Below are 24,778 nucleotides of genomic sequence, written 5' to 3' on the forward strand. Positions count from 1 at the left end.
GTGATGTCACTAGTTAACCCATGCCTTGGTGATGTCACTAGTTCTTCCATGCCTTGGTGATGTCACTAGTTCCTCTGTACTTTATACCAAGGCGATGCCATTAGTTCCGCCATGCTGTATTCTTTGGTGATGTCTTTAGTTCCTCCATAATTTATGTCTTGATGATGTCACTGGCTCATAGTGACGATACAAACTATTCATGATTAATGGTTTGTACGTAACAAAAACACCCAGGGGTAAATTTAGAGTAGGAATAGAGGAGAAAAGGTGCGCTGGTTTTCCAACAATACTACCCTGAGTTCAATTCGGCAGCTCTCACAGTGGGCTCTGCATCCCACAATATACAACAGGAAGAGAAAAACATAAGTGTGGATTCTTGACACGTTTCTCCAGGTAAAAGCACACTCCCGGTTTCCTCAGCTGTACCACTACAGTAAACTGTGGACTCCTATAGACCTAAGTGTGGCTCATTACCACCTATAGGACTTTCATTGTGCAGATATATAACCTATTCTTATTTTTTTCATATATATGTTTACAACAATTTATTGTCATATTTTATATCATTACACTCAAGAATACCAATTGCCACTTTTGTCTCTTTATTGAGGAGTAGATTACCATTTATAGATATTTTATGTATAAACTGTTTAATAAATACTTGTTACTGAATTCTATATGGCGCTACACTTCTGTTTTTCTCTCCCAGGGGTAAATTTACTAAGAATCGAGATAGGTCTAGATGACCATCTCGGGTGATTTATTCATTTTTGTCCTGCTTGCAAATTTACTAAAGGTAAAGTCGGGTGAGTTAGAGAGAGATTTCTCTCATCTCACTCATAAAACCCGGTTGAGATAGCAATTTCAAATCAAATCACCATAGGGCCAAATCGGAAGTACTTTTCACCTAAAATGTACATCTCTCAAATTTACCAAGAACCGGAATGACAAGCTCTGGTGAGATAGGAGCAAACTCTCTGTCAAAATCACTTTTCAAACTCTCAACCCCCTGAGCTGCAAGATGGTCAGAAACATACACAAATCATTGTGATTTGTGTATGTTTATTTCTTTAAATGGTTAAAATAGGGTTAATTTTAGGAAAAAAATGACATGAGGTCCCCCCCCCCCAAAAGACTAACCAGCCCCGGACTTGCCAACCTGTCCTGATTCTTAAAATGACAGGGAAAAAAATGTGTATGGTTTCACTGTAAATTTAAGAACCAGCACCAGGCAGCAGGGATTGAGCTGGTTTTAAAAATAGGGATAAAAAAAATTGGCGTGAGGTTACCCCTATATTTAAAACCATGGATTTTTTTTATAGGTACCCCTATGGATTAAATCGGATACTAGGTGAGTATGTGTGATAGTGGGTGTGCATGTATGTTATAATAAACTTTTACTGTCACGGTGTATGTTGTGTTTTTTATGTATTGCTTTGGTTGTGGAACTACAAATGCCAGCGGGCCCTTAATGCCCCGCATACTGGTATTTGTGGTTCTCCAAATACCAGAATGCGGGGGAGGCTTGCTGGGACGTGTTGTTCCACAACTACAGACAATATTTAACAATTTATTTTACTTTACACATACACTATCAACCCGGCACCCACTGCCCTAAGGTGCCGGGGATAGCCTGGCCTAGGCCAGGGGTGCCCTGGAGAGTGGTACCCCTTTATTGGAGGGGTACTCACTCCCCAGGGATTCCTGACCTGGGCTGACTAGCGGTCAGGGCTGATGCTGCTGCTGGGAGGCCCGGTGAAAGGGCTCCCCTGGCTGTGGCATCAGTCCCCCGCTAGAAAGGGTCCAGGGCTGGTTTTAAATATATGGGGAACCTCACGCCATTTTTTTCTCTGTATATTTAAAGCCAACTCTGTCCCTGCTGCCTGGTGCTGGTTCGTAAATTTACAGTGGAACCTTACACATTTTTTTCCTGTAAATTTAAGAATCAGGACAGGCTGGCAAGCCCGGGGTTGGTAAGTTTTTGGTGGGGTGGGGGGGGCCTCACGTCATTTTTTTAAAAAACATTTAACCCTTTTTTACAAGTTTTAGCACACAAGCAGCAAGCACATATCTCACTGATATGTGCAGGCTGCTAGCTCGGGAGAGATTTGCAGAGAGAAAACACTGCAATCTCGGGTGAGTAATCTCCTGCAAAACGAAATACTCGGTAGAGATATCTCGTTCTGCTTCACCATCGGCCAACTCGTTTAGCCTCAAATCGCCTGTTGGTAAATTTCGTAAAAAACAAGGGATTAAATCCCCCGAATTTTGGCGAGTTCCAGCGAGATTAATCGCCTTGAAAATTGGGACCATCTCGAATCTTAGTAAATTTACCTCCCAGTCTCAAAGTTATTACTTTCAAACAAGTTAAATCCATCAAACGAATTTGGGCACCTACATTTATGGCATGATAGAGTGATAAGGCTTTCGCATGTTTCTTATGTCGAACCAGCTAGATTGGTTGACGTCTAGCAACCCTAATCCTGATAACGGAAGGCTGTGCTTTTCTGTAGCTGTCACTATGTAACCAGAGCAAGGCAAGAACAAATGCAAAATCTAGTATACGTATAATCAGGGCTTGTCACACCGGCCCTGTAAGATATCCCAATGGAAATTTGACCCTTTTTAATGTAACATGTCATTTTATCTCCAAATACATTCACATCATACGTCACAATAAAAGTGCCAACTTTCTAATATATTCCTACACAATCCTTTATAGGCTCCATCTGAACCATCATAATTTACACTAACAATCTAATGTATTGGTACATTGCCAGAGGCCAATGATTCTGCTCTGGGCGAAATCCCCCATCTCTCGTCTCATACACCACTTAATTCTCATACAGATGTTTGTTCTCATTATGGACACCCCTGATAAATCAGTAAGTATTCTGAAAACAATTCCTCTATCAAACCGTACTCACCAACAGTTTAAAATGATTTGCTAAGGACACGTTGATGCCGAGCCTGTCTAATCAGGCATATCTCCATACGGTTCTACCTTGATGGACCTTGGAGTGAAATTGGTATGGGACGCAGGCTGTCAGAATCCCGACACCGGCATCCCGACAGGGCTAGCATACTGACACTTGTTGTTCGGTATGCTTTCCCTCCCCCTCTCCCTACCCTAACCCTCCCTCTTTGGTGCCTATCCCTAACCTCTCCCCCAGTGCCTGAACCTAACCGCCCCCTCCCCACACTCTAACCCTAACGCCTTAGTGCCCTAACCCTAACTCTCCTCCTAGTGCTTTACCCTCCCCCCCACCCCGCTACTTAACTTCGGTATCCCGGCGGTTGGGAAGTCAGCGCCGGGATTGTGATAGGCGTCGGGATTCTGGCGCCTGTAATATCAGCGCCGGCATCGTGGCCACCCGGGATACTAACTGTATCCCCTTGGAGCACCACAATATCCATCTTGTCTTATTTACTAAATATATCAATATATATTTATTGCATTCTAAATACTCATCTTTAATACATAAGTCGATTGCAAGAAAGTAACATGCAGAAAAACATACATTTTATTGTGGTAGTCGACCAGAAATGAAAAAGGGAAATTTAAAGATGATCAAAACCTGGAACAACCCATGTAAATGAAGGACAAGTATGGAATTCTCTCCGTCAGCGTTACAACAAATACATTCTTTTATTGCTGCCTGTTTCTATTTGCACACTTTATTTCAATGCTTTCATTTCTAATATCACCAATAGGCCGACGATGGACAATTGTAACTCATCAAATCCCTGGGCTAGCTGTTCAAATAACATTGTAACTGCATCAAGAAAGAACTTTGTATTTTCCAGAAACCTACCATCATTTCTTATAAATGGCAGCCAATATGTTTTTTGTGTACGCCAACCCTAAATAGCATTAGCCACGCTAAACGATTTAAACATCTATTTCTTTACCCTTGGAAGTATATAATAATTTCCTTTGAATATCAGTTGAAAAGCATTGAAGAGGCCTCATTTTTTGTTGCTTTCCTGCCCTTTAATATAATTGAAATACTGCAGCACAAACGCCCCATCTTACCGCCTGTCTTTCAGCCTTGATTCATTTAGTTTTCTGGAAAGACATTAGGCTCAGGGCGACAAAGGTCTTCTAGCCAACATAGGTAATGAAATGTCAGTTCTCTTCTGGATGGCAACTAGCCATTCAAAAAAAAAATATATATATTTTTTTAAAATGTAAATTGCTTATATACAGGATGATTGGTCCATGCATCAGCCTGACCACCAAAATCTAACTGATATTGTAAATAAAGGAAATAGATTATCTAAAAGCTTTTCTCAAATTATATATACGTATTGCTAATATGTATTGTATTTCCATTATTTGTAACAGTGTACAATGTACAGGATGCAGATTTTTATAACGTTCCCGATAGCTTTTCTCAAAGAAAGTCTGACTTGTACCAGGGGTAACCAAACTGAGTGCCATTTGAATGTAAAAATTAGCATGAAGAGACACTTGGCGCTACCGAGTCACGCCACGGCATGGCACGACTTGAAGGGCTGTTTAACGCACAAGGAGGCTAGATATATGAGGACACGTCTGTATCAACAATATCCAGCTCCTGAACGTTGAACAGATATTTGTACTTGATGCCACCAGCTCCTCACATATCAGTGCTTTACAGGATTTGGTGAACAGCACTTTTCTTTCAATGTCAAAACCGCATTAATTAATCATACAATTTTCGGCAATTCTCTTTGCCATATATTCCTGACTTAAAACATATTTTATTTCATTTTTAGTTATATGGTGCCGTCAAGTGTCCATAACACCGTACAGTGAAAAAAGTTACAATTAAATACAAACAATTCAATATAAAAAGGTGCAAAAAGACAGCACAAGGGAAAAAAGACCAGCAACAGGTAAGATAATTGCAAAAGTTATAGAACAGCTCTTATTATCCATAACTATCCCAGACTGCTCTGCTCTGTACCCTAACCGCTCGCCATGCATATCCAGTAAGCGGCAATGCCGGCAACACCTGGAGGGTTAAACCAAATCACAGGAACAAGGCAGCCAAATCTGCCTGAAACAAAATACTGCCGGTATAATATATACAGTATGTGTGTGTATATATATATATACTGCTAATGTTTGTTAGTCATTTATAAGGATGACATTTCCTGGTGCTTAGATTTGACAGTCGATCTCCTGAATTCTTCAATACTTGGTACACTGCTGGTATAAAGTACAAACTACAGTGACATGAGCCAGTGCACTACAGTGACATGAGCCAGTGCACTACAGTGACATGAGCCAGTGCACTACAGTGACATGAGCCAGTGCACTACAGTGACATGAGCCAGTGCACTACAGTGACATGAGCCAGTGCACTACAGTGACATGAGCCAGTGCACTACAGTGACATGAGCCAGTGCACTACAGTGACATGAGCCAGTGCACTACAGTGACATGAGCCAGTGCACTACAGTGACATGAGCCAGTGCACTACAGTGACATGAGCCAGTGCACTACAGTGACATGAGCCAGTGCACTACAGTGACATGAGCCAGTGCACTACAGTGACATGAGCCAGTGCACTACAGTGACATGAGCCAGTGCACTACAGTGACATGAGCCATAAACGCATTACTTTTTTTCCAGTTGAGATTCATTTAATTCAAAACTTGGATGGATTTACCCTTAAAAAAAACACATTATAACAGTGGTTCTCAACCACAATCCTCAAGTACTTCCAACAGGTCAATAAAATTGAGACAAAAACATACAACAAACATGTACATTGCAACAGTTTCTTACATGCTACCAGTAACCACCATGGGAAGTGGATTTCTAACATTCCAGGGGGACGACGACGACACAACTCCGGAGATTAAGACGCAATTGGTCGAACAGTGACTTTAAAATACAGTCCGAAAAACGAATGACCAATTTCAAAGAGGACTACCCAACAGGTTTACTCAAGAGGGAACTTATAAAAACAGCACATTTGGAAAGGAAAGACCACTTAATGTAGAAAGAAAGAATCGCACAGCAGCAAGAACAATTACTTTGCATTACTAACTATTCTGGCCAGAGTAAATACATATAAAAAAAGTATTAACATACACTGGCATATACTGGTTGTGGATGAGGAACTTAGAACACTCCTCCCAAAAAAAACCTAAACTGGTTTATAGACGAGCACCTACACACTTAGGGCCAATTTGGTTAAAAGCCACCAGGACGCCACTAGAAAACCAATCCATGTGACTCTTGGATGAAATGTAATGTTTCCGGCCTCTATTATTGTGTAAGGTGTGCAGCTGACAAGAAGACAGGCACTGACAGAGCATCATCTCCCGCACCACTAAGCAGGAGTATACCAACGGAGATAAGCTTATATGCCATACCGAATGGGTCATTTATTTATTACAGTGCCCCTGCGGTCTTCAGTATATTGGAAAGACCACTAGGAACTGAAGCATTAGGATTAATGAACACTCCGGAGTAATATTATCAATAAGAAGGATAACCACAGTGTACAGATGCACTTTACAGAGGCACATGGAAGTGACGTTACTACGTTAGAATTTATTGGCCTGAAAAATGTAAAAAAACACTGGAGGGGATTATGACAAACTATTGTCTAAAGAAGAATCTAGACTCATCTTTGAAATCTATACCCTAAGCCCAAAAGGCTTGAATTTAGACTTTGAGGTAAACATTTTCTCCTAACCTATCCACTACTCCCCTCCTACCTGAGCTTGGTTCCTTTTATATCGTCCCAGGTCATATGATCTTACCACACTGTTTTAATGTTGTATGTGTTTCTTGTTCCTTTCATTTTTTTCACCTATCAATTTTCCACTTATTATTTATTGTATATATATATATATATATATATATATATATATATATACACACACAAAATAAACTTATATATATATAAAAAAAAATCCAGAACGGTCCAGCACTCCACTTACTTATAGTGACGTTGCCTCCGTGCCCTCCACACATTAAGTTATAGAGCAAATACTGAAGGGGGCACTGCAGGTCTTATGCAAAAGCTATGAGTATTTTATTCCAACGTTTCAGGGTGTAGTGCACCCTTTTGGTGACAAAAGGGTGTACTACACCCTGAAATGTTGGAATAAAATACTCATTGCTTTTGCATAAGACCTTCAGTGCCCCTGTCAGTATTTGCTCTATATATAAATGTAAAAATATATATATATATATATATATATATATATATATATACATACATACACACTGCTGATGTCTAACTTTTGGGAGTCATTTATAAGGATGACATTTCTTGGTGCTTAGATTTGACAGTCTGTCTCCTGAATTCTTCAATACACTGCTGGTATAAAATAGGGATGTGCAGGCTCGGATTAGTTCTGATTTTCCAGCCAAATTCGGATTTTTCCCGCCAAAAATCGAGTCTCAGAAAGAGGCAAAACGCCATCTTTCATGGACAAACATCATATTTCATGGACTTTAGTCCAGAAATGATGAAAGATTCGAACTTGCACATCCCTAGTACAAAGTAGTCTTCCTTCTAGCACCCTTCACCTGTCACAACCCGTGCAGTTCCTCTATCCTGCCTGGGGTGTCACTCTCTGCTCTGGTGCTTCTAGCACACTCAGCTGGTGCAACAGACTGCTGAAACACAGCAGTTTGTGTGCTAGAATCACCAGAGCAGAGAGTGACACCCCATGTAGAAAAGAGGAACTGCAAGGGTTTTAACAGGTGCAAGGTGCTAGAATGAACTCTAATAAAGTACAAACTACAGTGACATGGACTAGTGCATACATAAATAAAAGACTTTTTCCCAGTTGGATTGAATTACCCTTCAAAAAATGATAATAAAACAAAAAAAATAACCACATTATATCAGTGGTTCTCAACCTCAATCAACAAGTACTCCCAACAAGTCATGTTTTGAGAATTTCTATCTGTGGAGGCAGGTGGAATAATTACTGACTAGAAAAACATTTGAATACTAGATAATAGAAATCCAGAGATCTTTGTTGCATATATTTTCAAAGATATATTTAAGCACCGGGCCGCGTCAAGGCGTCTCTGTACTGGTGTCCCTAACGCTACATGATAATAGCACCCACTTTGGGTCATATAATTTCATACTGTTATGCCACATACATTAATATATCTGACCCAACTATATACATCTGTGGTACTTGAGGACTGGAGCTGAGAACCCCTGCCTTACATGAAGCAAATTAGTTATGCTCTCTTTATATATGTAACAACCTCACCCACCTGGAAATCAATCAAAATGGCAACATCCAATCACATGATTTAGTGAATGAAATACCGACTGAAGTCATTATGATCAAAACCTTATTCCGAGTGCACAAGAAAACTATTGAGAAACTGAACACATGATCACCAAAGCCGATCTTCTGCTGTCCTCCTTTACCCCCAAGTACTGTAAAAATTGCACAACTTCATATATGAACCATAACCAAACATAAAATGTATATTAGCAATGTTCCAGGAACTGCTGATAAAGTGCATTTCGGTATCATTTAATAGCAACGATGCAGCTATGAATTTATGGTCACGTAATCTTGAATTCACAATGTAAAGCTTCATTTTCTAAAAAAAAAAAAATATTTTTAAGAAAATGCCGGTATTTTGACCCATATTTTTCATGCACCAGTTAACTAGAAAATTACAGAACCTGAAGTGTCCTGATAAAATGTATCAAGGGGATTAGAACAACACAGACGTCCCCTCCACCCTACCGACAGCTGTACGACTTGTGAATGCAAAATAAGAGACTTATTGTGCTGCTGAAAACTAAGGACCTCTGAGTTGTTAATTCTGCTAACTAATCATTAGAAAATTGGAGATTGCTGGGCTAGGGCTGCTGGATTTGTGGCTTTCCACGCGCAGCACATTTTTAATTTTGCACAAGCTGGACGGCTTCCCGGCAGCACATTGATTTGTGGACAACTTCTTAAAACACCCGCAGTGTAATTAAATATTAAGACCCACTTTGATTTATGCTCTTAAAGGATTACTTGACAAACTAGGAGTAGCTTTCACATATCATCTGATAAAATGAACTTTTCAACATTATTAAGACCATCTTCTGTGAGAACTGATTAATTTACCTATGTACACTCTCTGTGTTCATATTATTATGACACTAAATTGGTTTTGGACGCATGGCTGTGACGTGTGTATGTTTCATAGAGGGAACCACTTTCCTGGGCAACTCGCAAGTTGACTTCTCACACAATGGCTGGTAGGACTGCTCAACAACATTGTATGCCATGAGGGGATTTCCAAATGAGCCATTTAGGGGCAGAGACATGGTGGCCTGAATCGTATCCTTTCATCCCGCCTATGAATTGCCACAAATTGTGCCAACACTCAAGGGGGGGGGGTGGGTCTTCTTTATGCATTTCACCGCAATTCGCAACTTCACACCTCCAGATCGACCAGTTCACTGGGCAAGTTAGCTGAATCGAGGAAGTTGGTTTACTCTCCGGGATGACTCAAAATTTGGGAGTCTCTCTAACATTCAGGGAGAGTAGGCAAGTATTTACTACCATCCATGAATGAACCTTTACTTTGACATCATGGTGACTTGGCCACATACCCTATGCATAAAGGGCTGTGAGCCACAAGGTGAGGGACCCTATTAGGTGTTATGTTCTTAATATACTGCATTATTTGCACTATGTAGAAAAAAGTGACTGGACACTGACAGCAAATAGATCAACAAGATTTTATTGACGTCAGTACTTTGTAGGTCCACCAAGTTCAGTGATTACTGCAGGCACCCTTCTTGGAAAACTGTCCACAAGTTTATGGACAACAGCAGGCGCTATGTTTTACCATTCTGCCTTAAGTACAGTGACCAACTGTGACACTGAAGAAGGTTGAGTCGGCCTAGAACGCACTCAACGCTCCAATTCATCCCAGAGGTTCTCAATGGGGTTAAGATTTGGAGTCTGGGCTGGCCAGTCCATCCTGATTATCGAATTTTCTGTATACCAGTCTATCATCGCCCTGGAAACATGACAAGTGGCATTGTCTTCTTGATAAAAACATTTGTTGTTTCTGTAGAACTACCACAATGTAGGAAGCACAGAGTTATGAAGAACAACTCTATACTTCTCATAATGTGACCAAGCATTACAACTAGCGGACCCATGGCAAACCAGCTGAAACTGGGGGTGTCCAATCAATTTTGTCTACATAGTGTATTATATCATATTATTTTATTCCTTTTTTGCATAAAATTATAAAATTGGTCCAGTACAAGAACTGTTGGTCAAGCTACTGTAAGGAGGATGCCTCATCGACACAGCATCATGAGTAAATTAACCTATTCTGTCTAGTTATCCCAAGAGCAATTGGTACCCAGGTTAAAATGATGAGTTTATGCTATATATTAAAGACAGACATTGGAGCTACTGGAGTCATATATAGAAAAACTAATTAAAAAGGAACAGCACTACATACAGTAGTATTCGCCCATAGAAATAAGTTGAAAAGTATGCTTTGCAATGTTTCCATATTGTAACAAGGTCTCACTGATCTTGTATAGAGAATTCAGATTAAGAGGAGAATTTGTGTCTGAAAATTAAGGAAAAAAGAGGAATGGGATTGGTGTTTGTCATTAGGGTCTGGTAATTCCTACGGTGCCATCTTTATTGCTCAGGTCAGACAGTTGCTAGATGTATATTATTTACAAAATCTGAATACCTGTATTCTTATTCTCTGAGTCTGTGTCGTACTGGAATAAGTAATACATTGCTTTGGTGATGGTAAAAAAAACATGTAGGTTCAGTTTGTCTAATAATAATACAGAGCAGTAAATATGTTCTCAGGACTTAGGAGTTATGTACTAAGCCTTAGAGAGAGAGAAAGTGGAAAAGCGAAAAGACGTTTTTGCGCAGTTTTTTTGCAATAATTTCGCCTTTTTCTTTTACTCCGTATTCAATTCCATTCCGTTATCGCCTATGCGGTAAATCAATGCACTGAAATAGGCGACACTTTTTCTCCACAGAATAACAGGTGAAAAAAAAAGTGTAAAATCTATGTATTGGGGTGCAGATGTTGGGAAACCACTCAAAACCCTTGGTACATCCCCCCAAAGGACAATTCACCCCAATTTTTTATTTATTTTTTTTAAAGTCCAGGATCACCCCAAAAATCGCCTTTGAAATTTGGGGCAAAAATGACAAAAGTGGGGGGACAACTTCAAAAACTAGCGAAATAAGCTTCTGGGGGTGCTCTAAGAAGTGTTTTTGGGATTGCAGGTGCTTGTATGACGGAAGAATTTTACTTTTCAAAGACTTCACTTTAGAGACATTAAAATATGCTAGTACCCATTTTCAAGCACTCCAAATTTAATGGGACTACTTATTTTCTCAAAAAAATACTGCTTAATGCCATTCTTCACCACTTTTGCAAGGATGCTAATAACAAGGTTTTTAAGCAACTTCAATACCCCAATAATACCCCTTTTCCACCAAAATTCCGGGTCTGACCCGGAGTTGGAACAGAGTTCCTATCCAGATCAGACCCGGAATTTAGCCGGCGCCGACTCGGGATATTCACACCGGAGTCGGGTTTGCATAGACCCGGCTTTCCCGGCGTCAAAGTGGACGCTTGTAGATGACGTCATCTCCAAGCGCCACTGAAGCCGGACCAATCGGCCGGCTAGCAGCTCACTCCAGGTCATCGCTGTTCTCACAGCAAGGTTTCACGGGCTACGCCCGAGTTAAATCCTGCTATTTACCTGGGTTGGATTGCCGGGTCACTCGACCCACCGATCCAACCCTCTCCCCTTTTACACCAGGGAGCTGCCCGGGTTAGCCCTGCAATAACCCGGGTTTTAGCTCTGGTGTAAAAGGGGTATTAGTTTTATTAGGGCTATTGGAACACTTCTACATTGATCCCCAATGTTAGTGCATATTTGGGGATCAAATTTGGGGAAAAAAAAATCCAATTTTGACAGTACTCTCCGCCTGTTCTGCATTCGCAGCTTTTGCCTGTTTTGGAATTGAATACGACGGAAAGCAGGGACGCGCACGATAAGTTTTTGCATCCAAAACACAAGATGTAGGCGAAAAGTCGGGCAGGCGGAACTTTTTCTCGGATGCAAAACTAATTGAATACGGCCCTGTGTTTGAAAAATTAAAGTTAGATGCTGATTGGTTGGAACTTTCTCTCTCTCTCCAAGGTTTGATACATCTCTCCCTTAAAGATTAAATACCAAGAACAAAAAAAACAAAAAAAACGTCATGCAATAAACCAAACTTTCTCCAAAGTAGTTATTTATATCAATCTGTGTTTCCGTGTGGCAAAAAACTTTGCAAAGACTGCAACATAAAAGTTTCACATAAGTGGTTCTCTCTTGTGAGAAGTTCAGGTAATTTAACAGAATGCAACCTACAATTTGGGTGAAGGCTGAAAACTGAAAATGTCCCTTCCAGTCTTTAATTATAGAACTAGTGCAAATACACATACAGTACTCTGATCTTTAATACACAATATTACAAAAAGTCAGGCCATTAACTACTCAGAAAAGTCCCTTAAAAAAAGTAGGCGTTAAAGACTAGGTCTAATAAGAGCAACTCAATGCAAACCTGAATAATAATAGTTGATTTAAGTTTTCTTACGTTCCACAGTACAAAAAGAATAAATGGTCAAGAACCGTACAGTATACTGTATGTATAACAGGACTGTACAATTATGCATGCTCTATCTACTATATATATGTATATATATATATATATATATATATACATATATATATATATATATATATATATATATATATATATATACACACACATACACACAGTCAGGTGCATAAATATTGGGACATTGACAGAATTTTCATATTTTGGCCTCTATTCACCACCACAATGGCTTTGAAATGAAACAAACAAGATGTGCTTTAACTGCAGACTTTCAGATTTCATTTGAGGGTAATTACATCCAAATCAGGTGAATGGTGTAGGAATTACAACGGTTTCTATATGTGCCTCCCACTTTTTAAGAGGCCAAAAGTAATGGGACTATCAACTCAAAAGCTATTTCATGGACAGGTGTGTGCTATTCCCTCTATATTTCATTATCAATTAAGCAGGTAAAAGGTCTGGAGTTGATTCTAGGTGTGACATTTGCATTTGGAATCAGTTGCTGTCGACTCTCGATATGAGATCCAAAGAGCTGTCACTATCAGTGAAGCAAGCCATCATTAGGCTGAAAAATCAAAACAAACCCATCAGAGAGATAGCAAAAACATTAGGTGTGGCCAAATCAACTGTTTGGAACATTCTTAAAAAGAAAGAATGCACCGGAGAGCTCAGCAACACCAAAAGACCCAGAAGACCACGGAAAACAACTGTGGTGGATGACAGAAGAATTATTTCCCTGGTGAAGAAAAACCCCTTCACAACAGTTGGTCAAATCAAGAACACTCTCCAGGAGATAGGTGTATATGTGTCAAAGTCAACAATCAAGAAAAGACTTCTCAAGAGTGAATATAGAGGGTTCACCACAAGATGTAAACCATTGGTGAGCCACAAAAACAGGAAGACCAGATTAGAGTTTGCCAAACAACATCTAAAAAAGCCATTACAGTTCTGGAACAACATCCTATGGACAGATGAGACAAAGATCAACTTGTACCAGAGTGATGGGAAGAGAAGAGTATGGAGAAGGAAAGGAACTGCTCATAATCCAAAACATACCACCTCATCAGTGAAGCATGGTGGTGGTAGTGTCATGGCGTGGGCATGTATGGTTGCCAATGGAACTGGTTCCCTTGTATTTATTGATGATGTGTCTGCTGACAAAAGTAGCAGAATGAATTCTGAAGTGTTTCTAGCAATATTATATGCTCATATTCAGTCAAATGCTTCAGAACTCATTGGATGGCGCTTCACAGTGCAGATGGACAATGACCCGAAGCATACTGCAAAAGCAACCAAGTAGTTTTTTAAGGCTAAAAAGTGGAATGTTATGCAATGGCCAAGTCAATCCCCTGACCTGAATCCGATTGAGCATGCATTTCACTTGATGAAGACAAAACTGAAGGGAAAATGCTTCAAGAACAAGCAGGAACTGAAGACATTTGCAGTAGAGGCCTGGCAGAGCATCACCAGGGATGAAACCCAGCATCTGGTGATGTCTATGTGTTCCAGACTTCAGGCTGTAATTGCCTGCAAAGGATTTGCAACAAAGTATTAAAAAGTGAAAGTTAGATTTAGGATTGTTTAGTTTGTCCCATTACTTTTGGCCCCTTAAAAAATGGGAGGCACATATAGAAACCGTTGTAATTCCTACACCGTTCACCTGATTTGGATGTAATTACCCTCAAATTAAATCTGAAAGTTTGCAGTTAAAGCACATCTTGTTTGTTTAATTTCAAAGCCATTGTGGTGGTGAATAGAGCCAAAATATGAAAATTCTGTAAATGTCCCAATATTTATGCACCTGACTGTGTATATATATATATATATATGTATATATATATATATATATTCACACATGCACACTCACACACATACACACAAACCATGACAATCCCTTTTGCTAATCTAACAAAATTAACTTCTGTAATTAATATATACACACAGACCCTGGAAAAAGTTGTTGATCGCACACCGAAACTGCTGTCGGAACGGGGACTCATGTGTACGCCATCTTCTAAGTACTTGGCTCAAATTTGTTTGACAGGATGGCTTCTGATGTTGCGGAAATACATGGTGTAATCAATTTGAGGTAGGTGATGTGCTGGACATTTTGAGCTCCCGATGGAGCTGAAATTCGGGAACTGACTATTTATATGACTAAGCACCCTGTTTAAATACTGTTTGAAGTGTGCAATTTTTCACGGTTGGATTACACACACACATTCTTGAAAGAATGGATAGGGTGAATCGGTGCGCAACAAAAGCCCATCAGCAAGTAAATGAAGTCTATGGAAGGTAATACCCACACCTTCACTATACAAAGACTAAATACACAAAGGTTTAGAGAACGCATAACCTGCGCTTGCTCATACATTATACCAGACATATCTGTCTTTAAAGGTGTATGACCAAGCGCAGGTTATGCGATCTCTAAACCTTTGTGTATTTGCACACACATTCTGTATATCACTCAGATCTCATTTAACCCTCTGGGTGCCAGAGTCCCTAAGCAATGGAGCCATCTACATTCAAGTTGAAATAATTACCTGGATCTATTGCCCTCTCTTAGAGGTGGTGTAATGGAGTGTAATTAAGGGTTCTAGTTGTACATACTTTTGGGGGTATTCTTGAAAGCTTGGAGAGAAAAACAGTGGAGAGAAAGTACCAACCAATCAGCTCCTGTCATTTTCAAACACAGCCTGTAACCTGACAGCTAGGAGCTGATTGGTTGGTACTTTATCTCTCTCCAAGCTTTCATGAATACAGTGTCATAATATAAAGACACTGAAAGATTGGAAATTAGTTGCGGACTACGTTTTCAGAAGTTATGATCTGAGGTGCCGCCGCGTAACCACGTTTGTTAACGATTGACACTGCTGTGGAGGGCAATGGACACAGTAACATTTAAACAGCATGAGTGGCGAGACATCCACTGTGTGTGTATATGTAATAGATATACCAGTCTTGGGTGGGCTGTCGCGCTCTGATATATACACGTCTTCGGCACGCCCATGGCTCCTACTGTGGATACCTGGTGAGCTGCACAGTGGCAGAGATCCCGGGGGCCAACTGAGAGGGAAGCACTGAGAGATAGATCCATTTATAACTGCTGCCTACATCCTTCTGATCACTGCAGCGGCGCACACAGTGGTTATAGATGGATCTATTCTATCCATTAATGAAGGGGGGGGGGTCTGTCCGGACAGCTGCTTGACGGTGGTTGCCTGGTACAGTAAAGTTTTTTTCCTTTTAAATTAAAGCCAGACGTGCGTGGTGTCATGCGTGTCAGACTGACGGAAGAGACAGTCGCAACGCGAAGAGGATATACTAGAAAACAGGAGAAGGTACGTGTCTGTGGGTTGCAGGGGCTGGCTGGGGAGACCGAAGGGGTGCTGGCCGGGGAGACAGAAGGGGTGCTGGCCGGGGAGACAGAAGGGGTGCTGGCCGGGGAGACAGAAGGGGTGCTGGCCGGAGAGACAGAAGGGGTGCTGGCCGGGGAGACAGAAGGGGTGCTGGCCGGGGAGACAGAAGGGGTGCTGGCCGGGGAGACAGAAGGGGTGCTGGCCGGGGAGACAGAAGGGGTGCTGGCCGGGGAGACAGAAGGGGTGCTGGCCGGGGAGACAGAAGGGGTGCTGGCCGGGGAGACAGAAGGGGTGCTGGCTGGGGAGACAGAAGGGGTGCTGGCCTGAGAGACAGAAGGGGTGCTGGCCGGGGAGACAGAAGGGGTGCTGGCCGGAGAGACAGAAGGGGTGCTGGCCAGAGAGACAGAAGGGGTGCTGGATCAAGTGACAGGGGTGCTGGCTGGGGAGACAGAAATGGTGGTGGATGGAGAGACACTGCAGGTCTAGAGTTGCAGAAATACAGGAGGAGGGAAGGCGGCTTGCCTATTGTGTCAGTCCTGGGCTCCACAATTTCTGATGGCAGCCCCACCTGCATTGCTGCCACGCGGCAGAGATAGCAATCATGTGAGCTTAAGCTATATTCATGAGGATGCAGCCGATGAACTGGCTCAGAATCATGTCATGAGGCACAAAAGTTACTTTAGTTTCCCGGCATACGTATAATTGCATTCCTATATCCAGGTTTGGCTTAATCAGCTAGTTCTATTATGTGTGTAATACAATTGCTGTCATTTATTAATATGAATGCAGAGGAAAGCTGTGGTGATGCAACCCATCAGATTCTGGGCAGTTTGGAAATTACATACATGTTTTGGAAATTAACTTTGATATGAAAGGTTGTGCAGAAGCAATTGCTTATTTAAATAGCTGGTGGTTCGATGTAATATAGAATTGTAATCCTAAATTAAATAATAACTAAAATGCACATATTACCTTTCTGTCTGGCCATGATGCCTTCAGAACAGTCTGCGTCCTGAAAAACACGAGCAGCTTGTTGTCCTCGTCACTCAGATTAAAGGCCTGCTCCATTATCTGCAGCACGTCGATTCTGGGCTTCACTGGCAGCGAGTCATTACCACAAAATGGCCGCAGCCACTCCAGGAGGTCATCAGAGGAGACCAGCATCTCTCTGTAATTGAAAGTGACAACTGTAAAGTGCGGAGTAACAACATACATTCTTCAGCGGTGTAACTAGTAATTCTTGCACCCTGGTTTCAAAGTTTGGTAATTACATTATGCCTTGGAAAATGTAGGCCGCACCCTCCTTATGCAATGCTTGCAACATTAACCAAGAACAATACTAAAGGGTATATTTATCAAAGTTCGATTTTGCATTCGATTTTATGTGCGATTTAGCTCACCTGAAATTGAATCAAATCGAAAGTATAAATCCCTGTCAAAATCCCACATTTACTAAAATTCAATTTTGGAAGCCATTTCTAAAACGAATTCGTTTTGGTTCAATTTTAAAAAGTGATTTCTTGTTCGATTTTGCATGTCCAAATCGAACTTCAAATCCCCAAATTAATAGACCTGTTTCATGCTGGAATTTTTTTAGCATGAGCAAGTGTAAATTACACAGATGCATGCACAGATCAGTGAGATCTGTGCATGCTTCTGTGTGTAAAAAGGTTGTGAAGTGTTAAAACAAAATAAAAATGATGTAGGGACCCCCACTAAAAGCACAACCAGCACCAGGCTTTTCTGAGCTGGTCCTGGTTGTGAAAAAAAAGACGTATGGATCCCCTGTAATTTGCACAACCAGCACTGGGCTCAGTGAGCCGGCCCTGGTTTTGGAAATACGGAGGACAAAAGACGTAGGGGTCCCCCATATTTTCCAAATCCAGCACCAGACTCTTTCTAGCGGGGGTGTAATGCCCTTTCAATGGGTCCCCCAGCCAAAGATTTATAACTGATCGCTAGTCAGCCCAGGCCGAGGATCCCTGGGGAGGTGGGGATCCCCCAATAAAGGGGTTCCCCCACTCCAGGGCACCCCATGCCTGGGCTGATAGCCTGGGGCTATCCCCGGCACATCGACATTGTTAAAATGTTGACATGCAACGTGTCAGCACTTCATCACTGTCAGAATGCCGACATTAGGGTAAGGCTGCAGGTGGTATGGTTGGGCTGGGGGAGTTATTAGGGTTATGCTGTGGGGTAGAGGTTAGGCACTAGAGGGAGGGTTACACACTTGAGGCACTATAGGTGAAGAAATACACAACCAACGCCGCAGGATCGGAGCTCTGACCCGGATGTCACAGTCACAAAACCTGGACCCAAAAGATGACAATGGAGCCGTTGGGAGCAGATAAGTCACCGCTGGATAGTAATGTTGACATTACGACTGTCAGCATATCGTACACAACCCATATCAAAGGTATACTTCTAAATATTAAATAATTAGAAAACTGAAATTGCCCATGCTCGAACTTCCCACGCAATTTGCAGTGGCCAAATCCTTGATCTGGCAGGCCAGACCCAATTTACCTACATCAAACCAGAACTGTTGAGTCGTATTAAACAACATTCAGGTGGTGAGGGGACGTTTTATAGCATTTGTACCCTACAAGGTTGCAGCAGAGATCAGACGACGTAAAGTGTAGCACAGCCTGAACGCTGACACATAGCAAGCGGTTTCAGAACTTATCACTGATGATGCCTATTGCTTGTGTTGTAGTCAGTCACTCTACCCTCTAAAGTTTTCTTTATGTTATGTGTCCAGTTCAGAGGGCTAAATATCCTACACTCAGGTGTGTGATCTCTATCTACAGAGTGGAGGAGCCAAATTAGAGTTTTGTAATGGTCTCCCCTTTACCTGGTCCCAAACATACTTTTAAACCCTCTGGACCTGCCACACTCCTCAATGACGTCATACCTCACCCACGATGACATCGGAGCTACCCTGAGCCAGTCTATCATAAGAGAAATGTCACATAAGAATAAAACTGAGAGGGGGTTTCTGTAGGGAGAATACTGTCTGGGATTATGGGACAGAGACAAACTCTGTAAACGGATTTATTGGGAATTTAGAGGTCACATAAATTAATATAACAAGGATTTTATAGATGTATCCGCTGCATTTAAATACAATCTGTAACTTGCATTAAATTGATATAAAAGGGGAATGGAACTGGAACCTATTGTGATTACAGATCACTTGACATTGCATAAAGTATGTTATGCATTCGCTAGCTCAATGTCGTCCTATACCAGGTATTACCTTTGCCTAACTATGCTCCGGGAGGAATTGAGGCAAACAAGGATGTTACTCAAATGGCAAATTATCATAATTCGATTTAATCTTACAGGATGATACATTTACGTAGCCTACAGACAGAGCCACAGAAAGTAATAACCCTATATTTAACATAATGTGACATATACGGAAATAAAAGCACTCGAGCCATGATAGATCTTACAGTCATCATTAATTCATGGTGCCCTCACCACTAATCCAGGTTATTCTTACACATTACATGGCCGGAGTACTGACCTTTACAAGGGAGAAATGAGATGTGAATCTCTGCATCTGTAAACTGCTCCATAATTCTACACATAATATTAAACCAATCCGCTAAGCAGTAACTCAATTGTCGTTGCATAATACATATTGAATATCCCTTAGGCCTGCAAACAATAGGACTGTGCAGCATAAGTTGCTGGAATGTAATACATTTCTAGTAAAACATTAAAGAAAGTGACTGCAGACAATAAACAAGCCGAGCTTCTTCCCAATCTGCAGTCAGTTGATTAGCTGCAGAGAATATTTATAATTGAACCTCTTCCCTTGGTAGTAGCTGATACAGCTTCTGTTGAAGACAAGTAGATGCCCTACTTTTCCCCATGAGTGTATGGCCCAGAAGTGTACTACACAATCCCCGGTGTATGTGCTTCCTATTAGGGACCCTCTAGTGAAATCAGGGGTCCCTAAACAAAAAGGCTAGTGTGGGGAGGTCTGTATTTCTAAAGGGGACACTCAACCCATAGGTCTATCTGTGGATCAATCAGCTTAATCTGACAACATACATGATACATGGTGGTTCTATCACTTTCACTGACAGAGAAAGGTAAGGTGGCTGCGAAAATATCCTGAGCGAGAACATCACAACTATGGGGGATTATTCTGTTTCACTGTACCTACTTATGCGTGCCCTCGTAAACATAGGTGCCTGTCTTCCCCTGATCCATAATAAATAGTGATTAGACAGAAGAATGTACAAAGTCATCTGCTGGTAGTCTCTGTTTACGTGGACACATTAACCAGCACCCAACTGACATAGGGCCTGATTCAGAGCCGCTCGTAAGCGGCCGCTCGTTCGCTGTGAGCGATGTTCGCACAACTGCGCATGCGTATGGGTCGTAATGCGCATGTGCAAACCAGTCATTGCGGTGGGAAATGGTGCGCTCGCAAAACAGCGAGGGGCTGCTAATTTGATTGACAGAATGTACCGTTAGTGGGTGGTAACAGGGGAAGGTGCTTGAAAACAGACGTGCCTAACGGTCAAAAAGGCGTTTAATGGGAGTGCATAATTAGTAAAGGAGCGTCATCAACCACGTCACTTAGCTGTCTTTTAGCCTGAACTGCCCGCAGTGATTGCGGTAGGCAAAACCTACCACAAGCACTGCGAGCAGTTCAGATGCCTTTCTATGTACCCGATTAATCTAATAAATAGGGGAGGTGACGTGTGATGTGAACGGCAAAGGGGCGTATTTACAAAATAGCGAGCGCATTTTTTGTTCGCTCGCTCAGACATAGAGGCGTCAACAAACCGCAATGAGCGAGCGCTCAATTTAAATAGTCGGCCCCTTTTTTTGAGCGACCGTCTGCATATAGCGTCCGGGTCTGAATCAGGCCCATAAATCAATCTTGCAAGCAAGGAGAAAGATCATTTGGGTTCCGCAGATGAGATGGGCTTGCTCTAGTTGTTGAATGTGTGTTTACTCCAGCAGTTGTGGTGTTGTATTACACATTTATAACTGTACTGTCTATTTCAAGTGCCTCCCATCAGCTCCTAGCGGTGTAAAATAAAGATCGGACATTTATGTTGGCACAGGGTATCCTAATACAATATTATCATTGCGCAATAATACAGAGAACACGTGACCAGTGAATAATACAGAACCAATTTAACCGGTTGACAATTAAGAGCCCCTCTGAGCAATATATAATGGGAACCACCGTGATTGAGGCAGTGCTTTATTTCTATGAAAAGAGGTACCAACACACACCTCTAAGTGAGTCCCTATTCCCAACAGAGGATTCTCTCCAACTCGCCTGACGCACGGTCTCAAGAGACTCCTACACTAAAGATTGTCTCTCGGTACATACAAATTAGACTTGTGCCTAGCGCAGTGAGCATAAGAACAGCCCTACCAGCGAGTGACAGTAACATCTCTCTCTCAGTGCTCTGGCAAGTTACCAACCTTCACTGGCCTACGGATTCCGCTGTACCTCTCTACTGCCACACAGGATTTAAATGTATATTTATAAATAAATATATATTTATATCTTGGCATGCAGAGATACTGACATCAGAGGAAACTGGTCAGCCATTTTAGAGACAGAGCTTCAAAAATAGCATGGGTCTTTTTCAGATAAAACATTAAGACTGAAAAGTTACACGTACAAATGGGGATGGTATATTATGTCGACATCACAATGTCAACAAAATGACCATGACGACCTTACAGATTGCTGAAGTCATGGCAAATAGCCCGCCTCGGCACCAGGTCCTGAGTGACTCGGCGGCGACAAGCGTTTTTGTCGCTCAAAATGTCTGGTGTGCGACAGCTGTACATCTGTGTGCGACCGTTTCTAAATCTGTGTACCAAGAGCTCTGACGCAGAAGCCGCGGCTTTTTCTCACGCCAAGTTCCGTTGTCCTTCATCTGCGACTTTGTACGTGTGTACAGCTAATTCCTGTGCGGTTATAGCTGCAGCCCAGCCTCTCTCGTACACTGTGAGTGGTGTTCCACTGCGCCTGCCATGCGAATATGACACAAAAAATAAAGAGAACTACCGTACGCTACTCCTATCAGAGCGTCTGGGTCGTGCTGGAAGTCTCGCGCTGTGCGGCGTGTATGGCTAGGTGTATGAGGGCACATCTGTAACTCCATGTTGACATTGGGAATGTCGACAAAATTACTGCATACCAATTGTGATAGCCACTACCTCTGTTTATGAAGCTGTAATAACCAGCAATACTCTATATTAGCTGATCAGTCCAATATTTCCAAAGGGGGCTCGTAGACTATTGTGGTACTCATCGATACTCATACTCGGAGACTATTGCGATACAAGTGACTTGTAACATCTCTCTGATTGGGATCGGTATGAATGACCGCCTGACCTATGCCCGGCGGTTCAAATCCCGACACCAGAAGATAGGCAGGCATGAAGATCCCGATTGGTAAGTATACTACCTATACCTAATCTTTACCCCCCCCCCCCTAACCCTCCCTTAGGGGTTCCTGACGCTAACCTGTCCCCCTAGTGCCTAAACCTAACCTAACCGTCCCCGCAGCCTAAACCTAACCCTCTGGGGGGGTGGGGGGGGGTTGTAGCCCTAACCTCCCCCCGGGGGTGCCTAATGCCTAACCCTAAGTCCCCCCAGGAGACCCGAAACCTAACCCCTCCCCGCGGCTGTCTGTGCCCACCGCCCGGCTTACCTTCATTCGGTATGCCGGGCATCGGGCTCCCGGCGTAGGGATAATGATAGGTGTCAAGATTTCGACGCCTATCATTAGTCCCCTGTCAGGATTTAACAGTCGGGAAGCCGGCGGTCGGCATTGCGACCGTCGGTATCCTGACTACATCCCCTCCGATTTCCTGCATAATATTGCATATTAAATCTACGATAAGCTGTTTTCCATTTGAGACCTAAATGTGAACAGCTTTCACTGGTTTTTCTTTTCTATAAAGTAATCCCTGTTCCATCACCTCGCAATCAGAATGAATCATTAACATTGTCCCCTGGGAACTGAGCCCACAGCTATAATTTCTGTGATGACAGCGAGATGACAACGTTTAACACTTGAAAGACGTAGCTGGTTGGGGAACCAAACCACCATCTGGATGTGAATGAGAAACAGCGCAGTGTGTGACATAATATACCATTACAGTAAACACAATATGCTCACGGATCAGCCAAATACAATGGGGACTTGGTATCAAGTATATGTTATTTATAGTGCAGCTTCAAGACAATGGGTTGTTTTGGTTTTGCTGGAAGTCGCTTAAAGCAAAGTAATAATATAACATACAGTATAAATATATGTAGATGATCAATACATTTGTACTTACTTGGCTAAAGACTAGGGGGCCTATTCATCAACACTAAATTAATGTTTTTAAGGACATTTTCCTTAAATAACGTTATTTTAGTATTCATGAAGAGACTTAGCACAGGAGATATCACTGATATCTCCTTGCTAAGTCCCCCTGCGTTAATTTCCACACTCCCCATACATTAGTACATTAGTATGGGGATGTGGAAATTATGGTATTCATCAAATTCCAAAATTATGAATTTTCGGAATTTGATGGAGGCACTAGCCGCCACTGTGAGGTGGCGAATAGCAGATGAGACTTACCTGCTTCCAGCTGGACAGGTCCCCCGGCGTCTTCCTCCGGCGCTCTGGTGCGTCCTCTGGCTCGGGAGGCTGGTCAGACACTGTGTTCTCAAAGCAGAAAACAATAAAGATTAGAAAAAAAATATATATATATTTTTTCTAATCTGTACTGTGGTCTGCTGGGAAACCACATGACAGACCAGCAGGACGGAGCTGGAGGCTGTTGCTCGGACAGGTAAGTGCTGAAAGGGGGGGGGGGGGAGGGGGGCAGACCCTCAAACATGACCCATTCCATTAGGTACAAAATGCTCTACTCCTGGACTTCCCTCTTAATTTATGATTGCAGCCACCTGTGGGGAAACTCCTGTCTCATCAATTACCTAGCTCAACACAGGTGACTGCAATCATACAGTAGGTGGGAAGTCCAGTAGCAGAGTGTTTTGTACCTAATGGAGGGTGGGGGGGGGGGGGGGGGACAAACTTACCGTATGTGTAGGCAGTGCTGCAGATGCGCTGGGTTAACGAATGTAACAGCGCATGCGTAGCACTGTTTCCAGCTGCGGTAAGTTAGTGTAGAGAGGGATAACTATCTATTTCCTGAAAAGCTGTCATCACAAAACAGACAGCTTTCCGGAATAGATAGTTATAGGGAGGAGGAATGATGAATTCCTCCGGTAATTAGGTAGAACTCCATACGAGTTCTAAACCTAATTACCTCCAGGGAAAGTTTAGTAATGATGAATAGGCCACTAGGGCACATAACTACCGATATCAGTCTATACTTGCAAAGCCCAAGAACACTATCATCAATGGGAGAACCAATATGTAAGTGTGGGTTATTATAGAACATCTTGGATCCTATGCTCCTTTGGCCAAAAACATCCTACAGTACATTTCATGACACTGATTAGCAACATGATCCCTTAATACAGAACAATAGAAAATACTATTTACTTGCTCAGAATTCTAATTGAACAATGGTGTTAAAATACACATTTTGGCTAACAATGGTAAAATACACATTTTTTAGCACGAATAAAAAAATAAAAAGTTACGTACTGTATATTTATACTGATCCCAAACATACGATCTATACTGCATTTCAAGACAATAAAAGAAATGGAAAATAACTACCTAAAAAAAACAATA

At 42.0% G+C, this 24,778-nt stretch overlaps 1 protein-coding gene across 4 annotated transcripts in view; it reads right to left on the bottom strand.

The window, feature by feature from the left end:
- Positions 1–24,778, bottom strand: part of NBAS (NBAS subunit of NRZ tethering complex) — an 890,452-nt gene that overhangs the window by 222,009 nt on the left and 643,665 nt on the right. For all 4 annotated transcript variants that reach the window (XM_088451840.1, XM_088451839.1, XM_088451841.1 and 1 more), the window contains one exon: positions 16,992–17,187. In XM_088451840.1, coding sequence (XP_088307966.1) covers positions 16,992–17,187 — 196 coding nt within the window. The remainder of the gene's footprint in view (positions 1–16,991; positions 17,188–24,778) is intronic.

The sequence above is a fragment of the Taudactylus pleione genome, unplaced genomic scaffold (genome assembly GCF_031769625.1).
Source record: "Taudactylus pleione unplaced genomic scaffold, aTauple2 ptg000030l, whole genome shotgun sequence".
NCBI classification, from domain to species: Eukaryota; Metazoa; Chordata; class Amphibia; order Anura; family Myobatrachidae; genus Taudactylus; species Taudactylus pleione.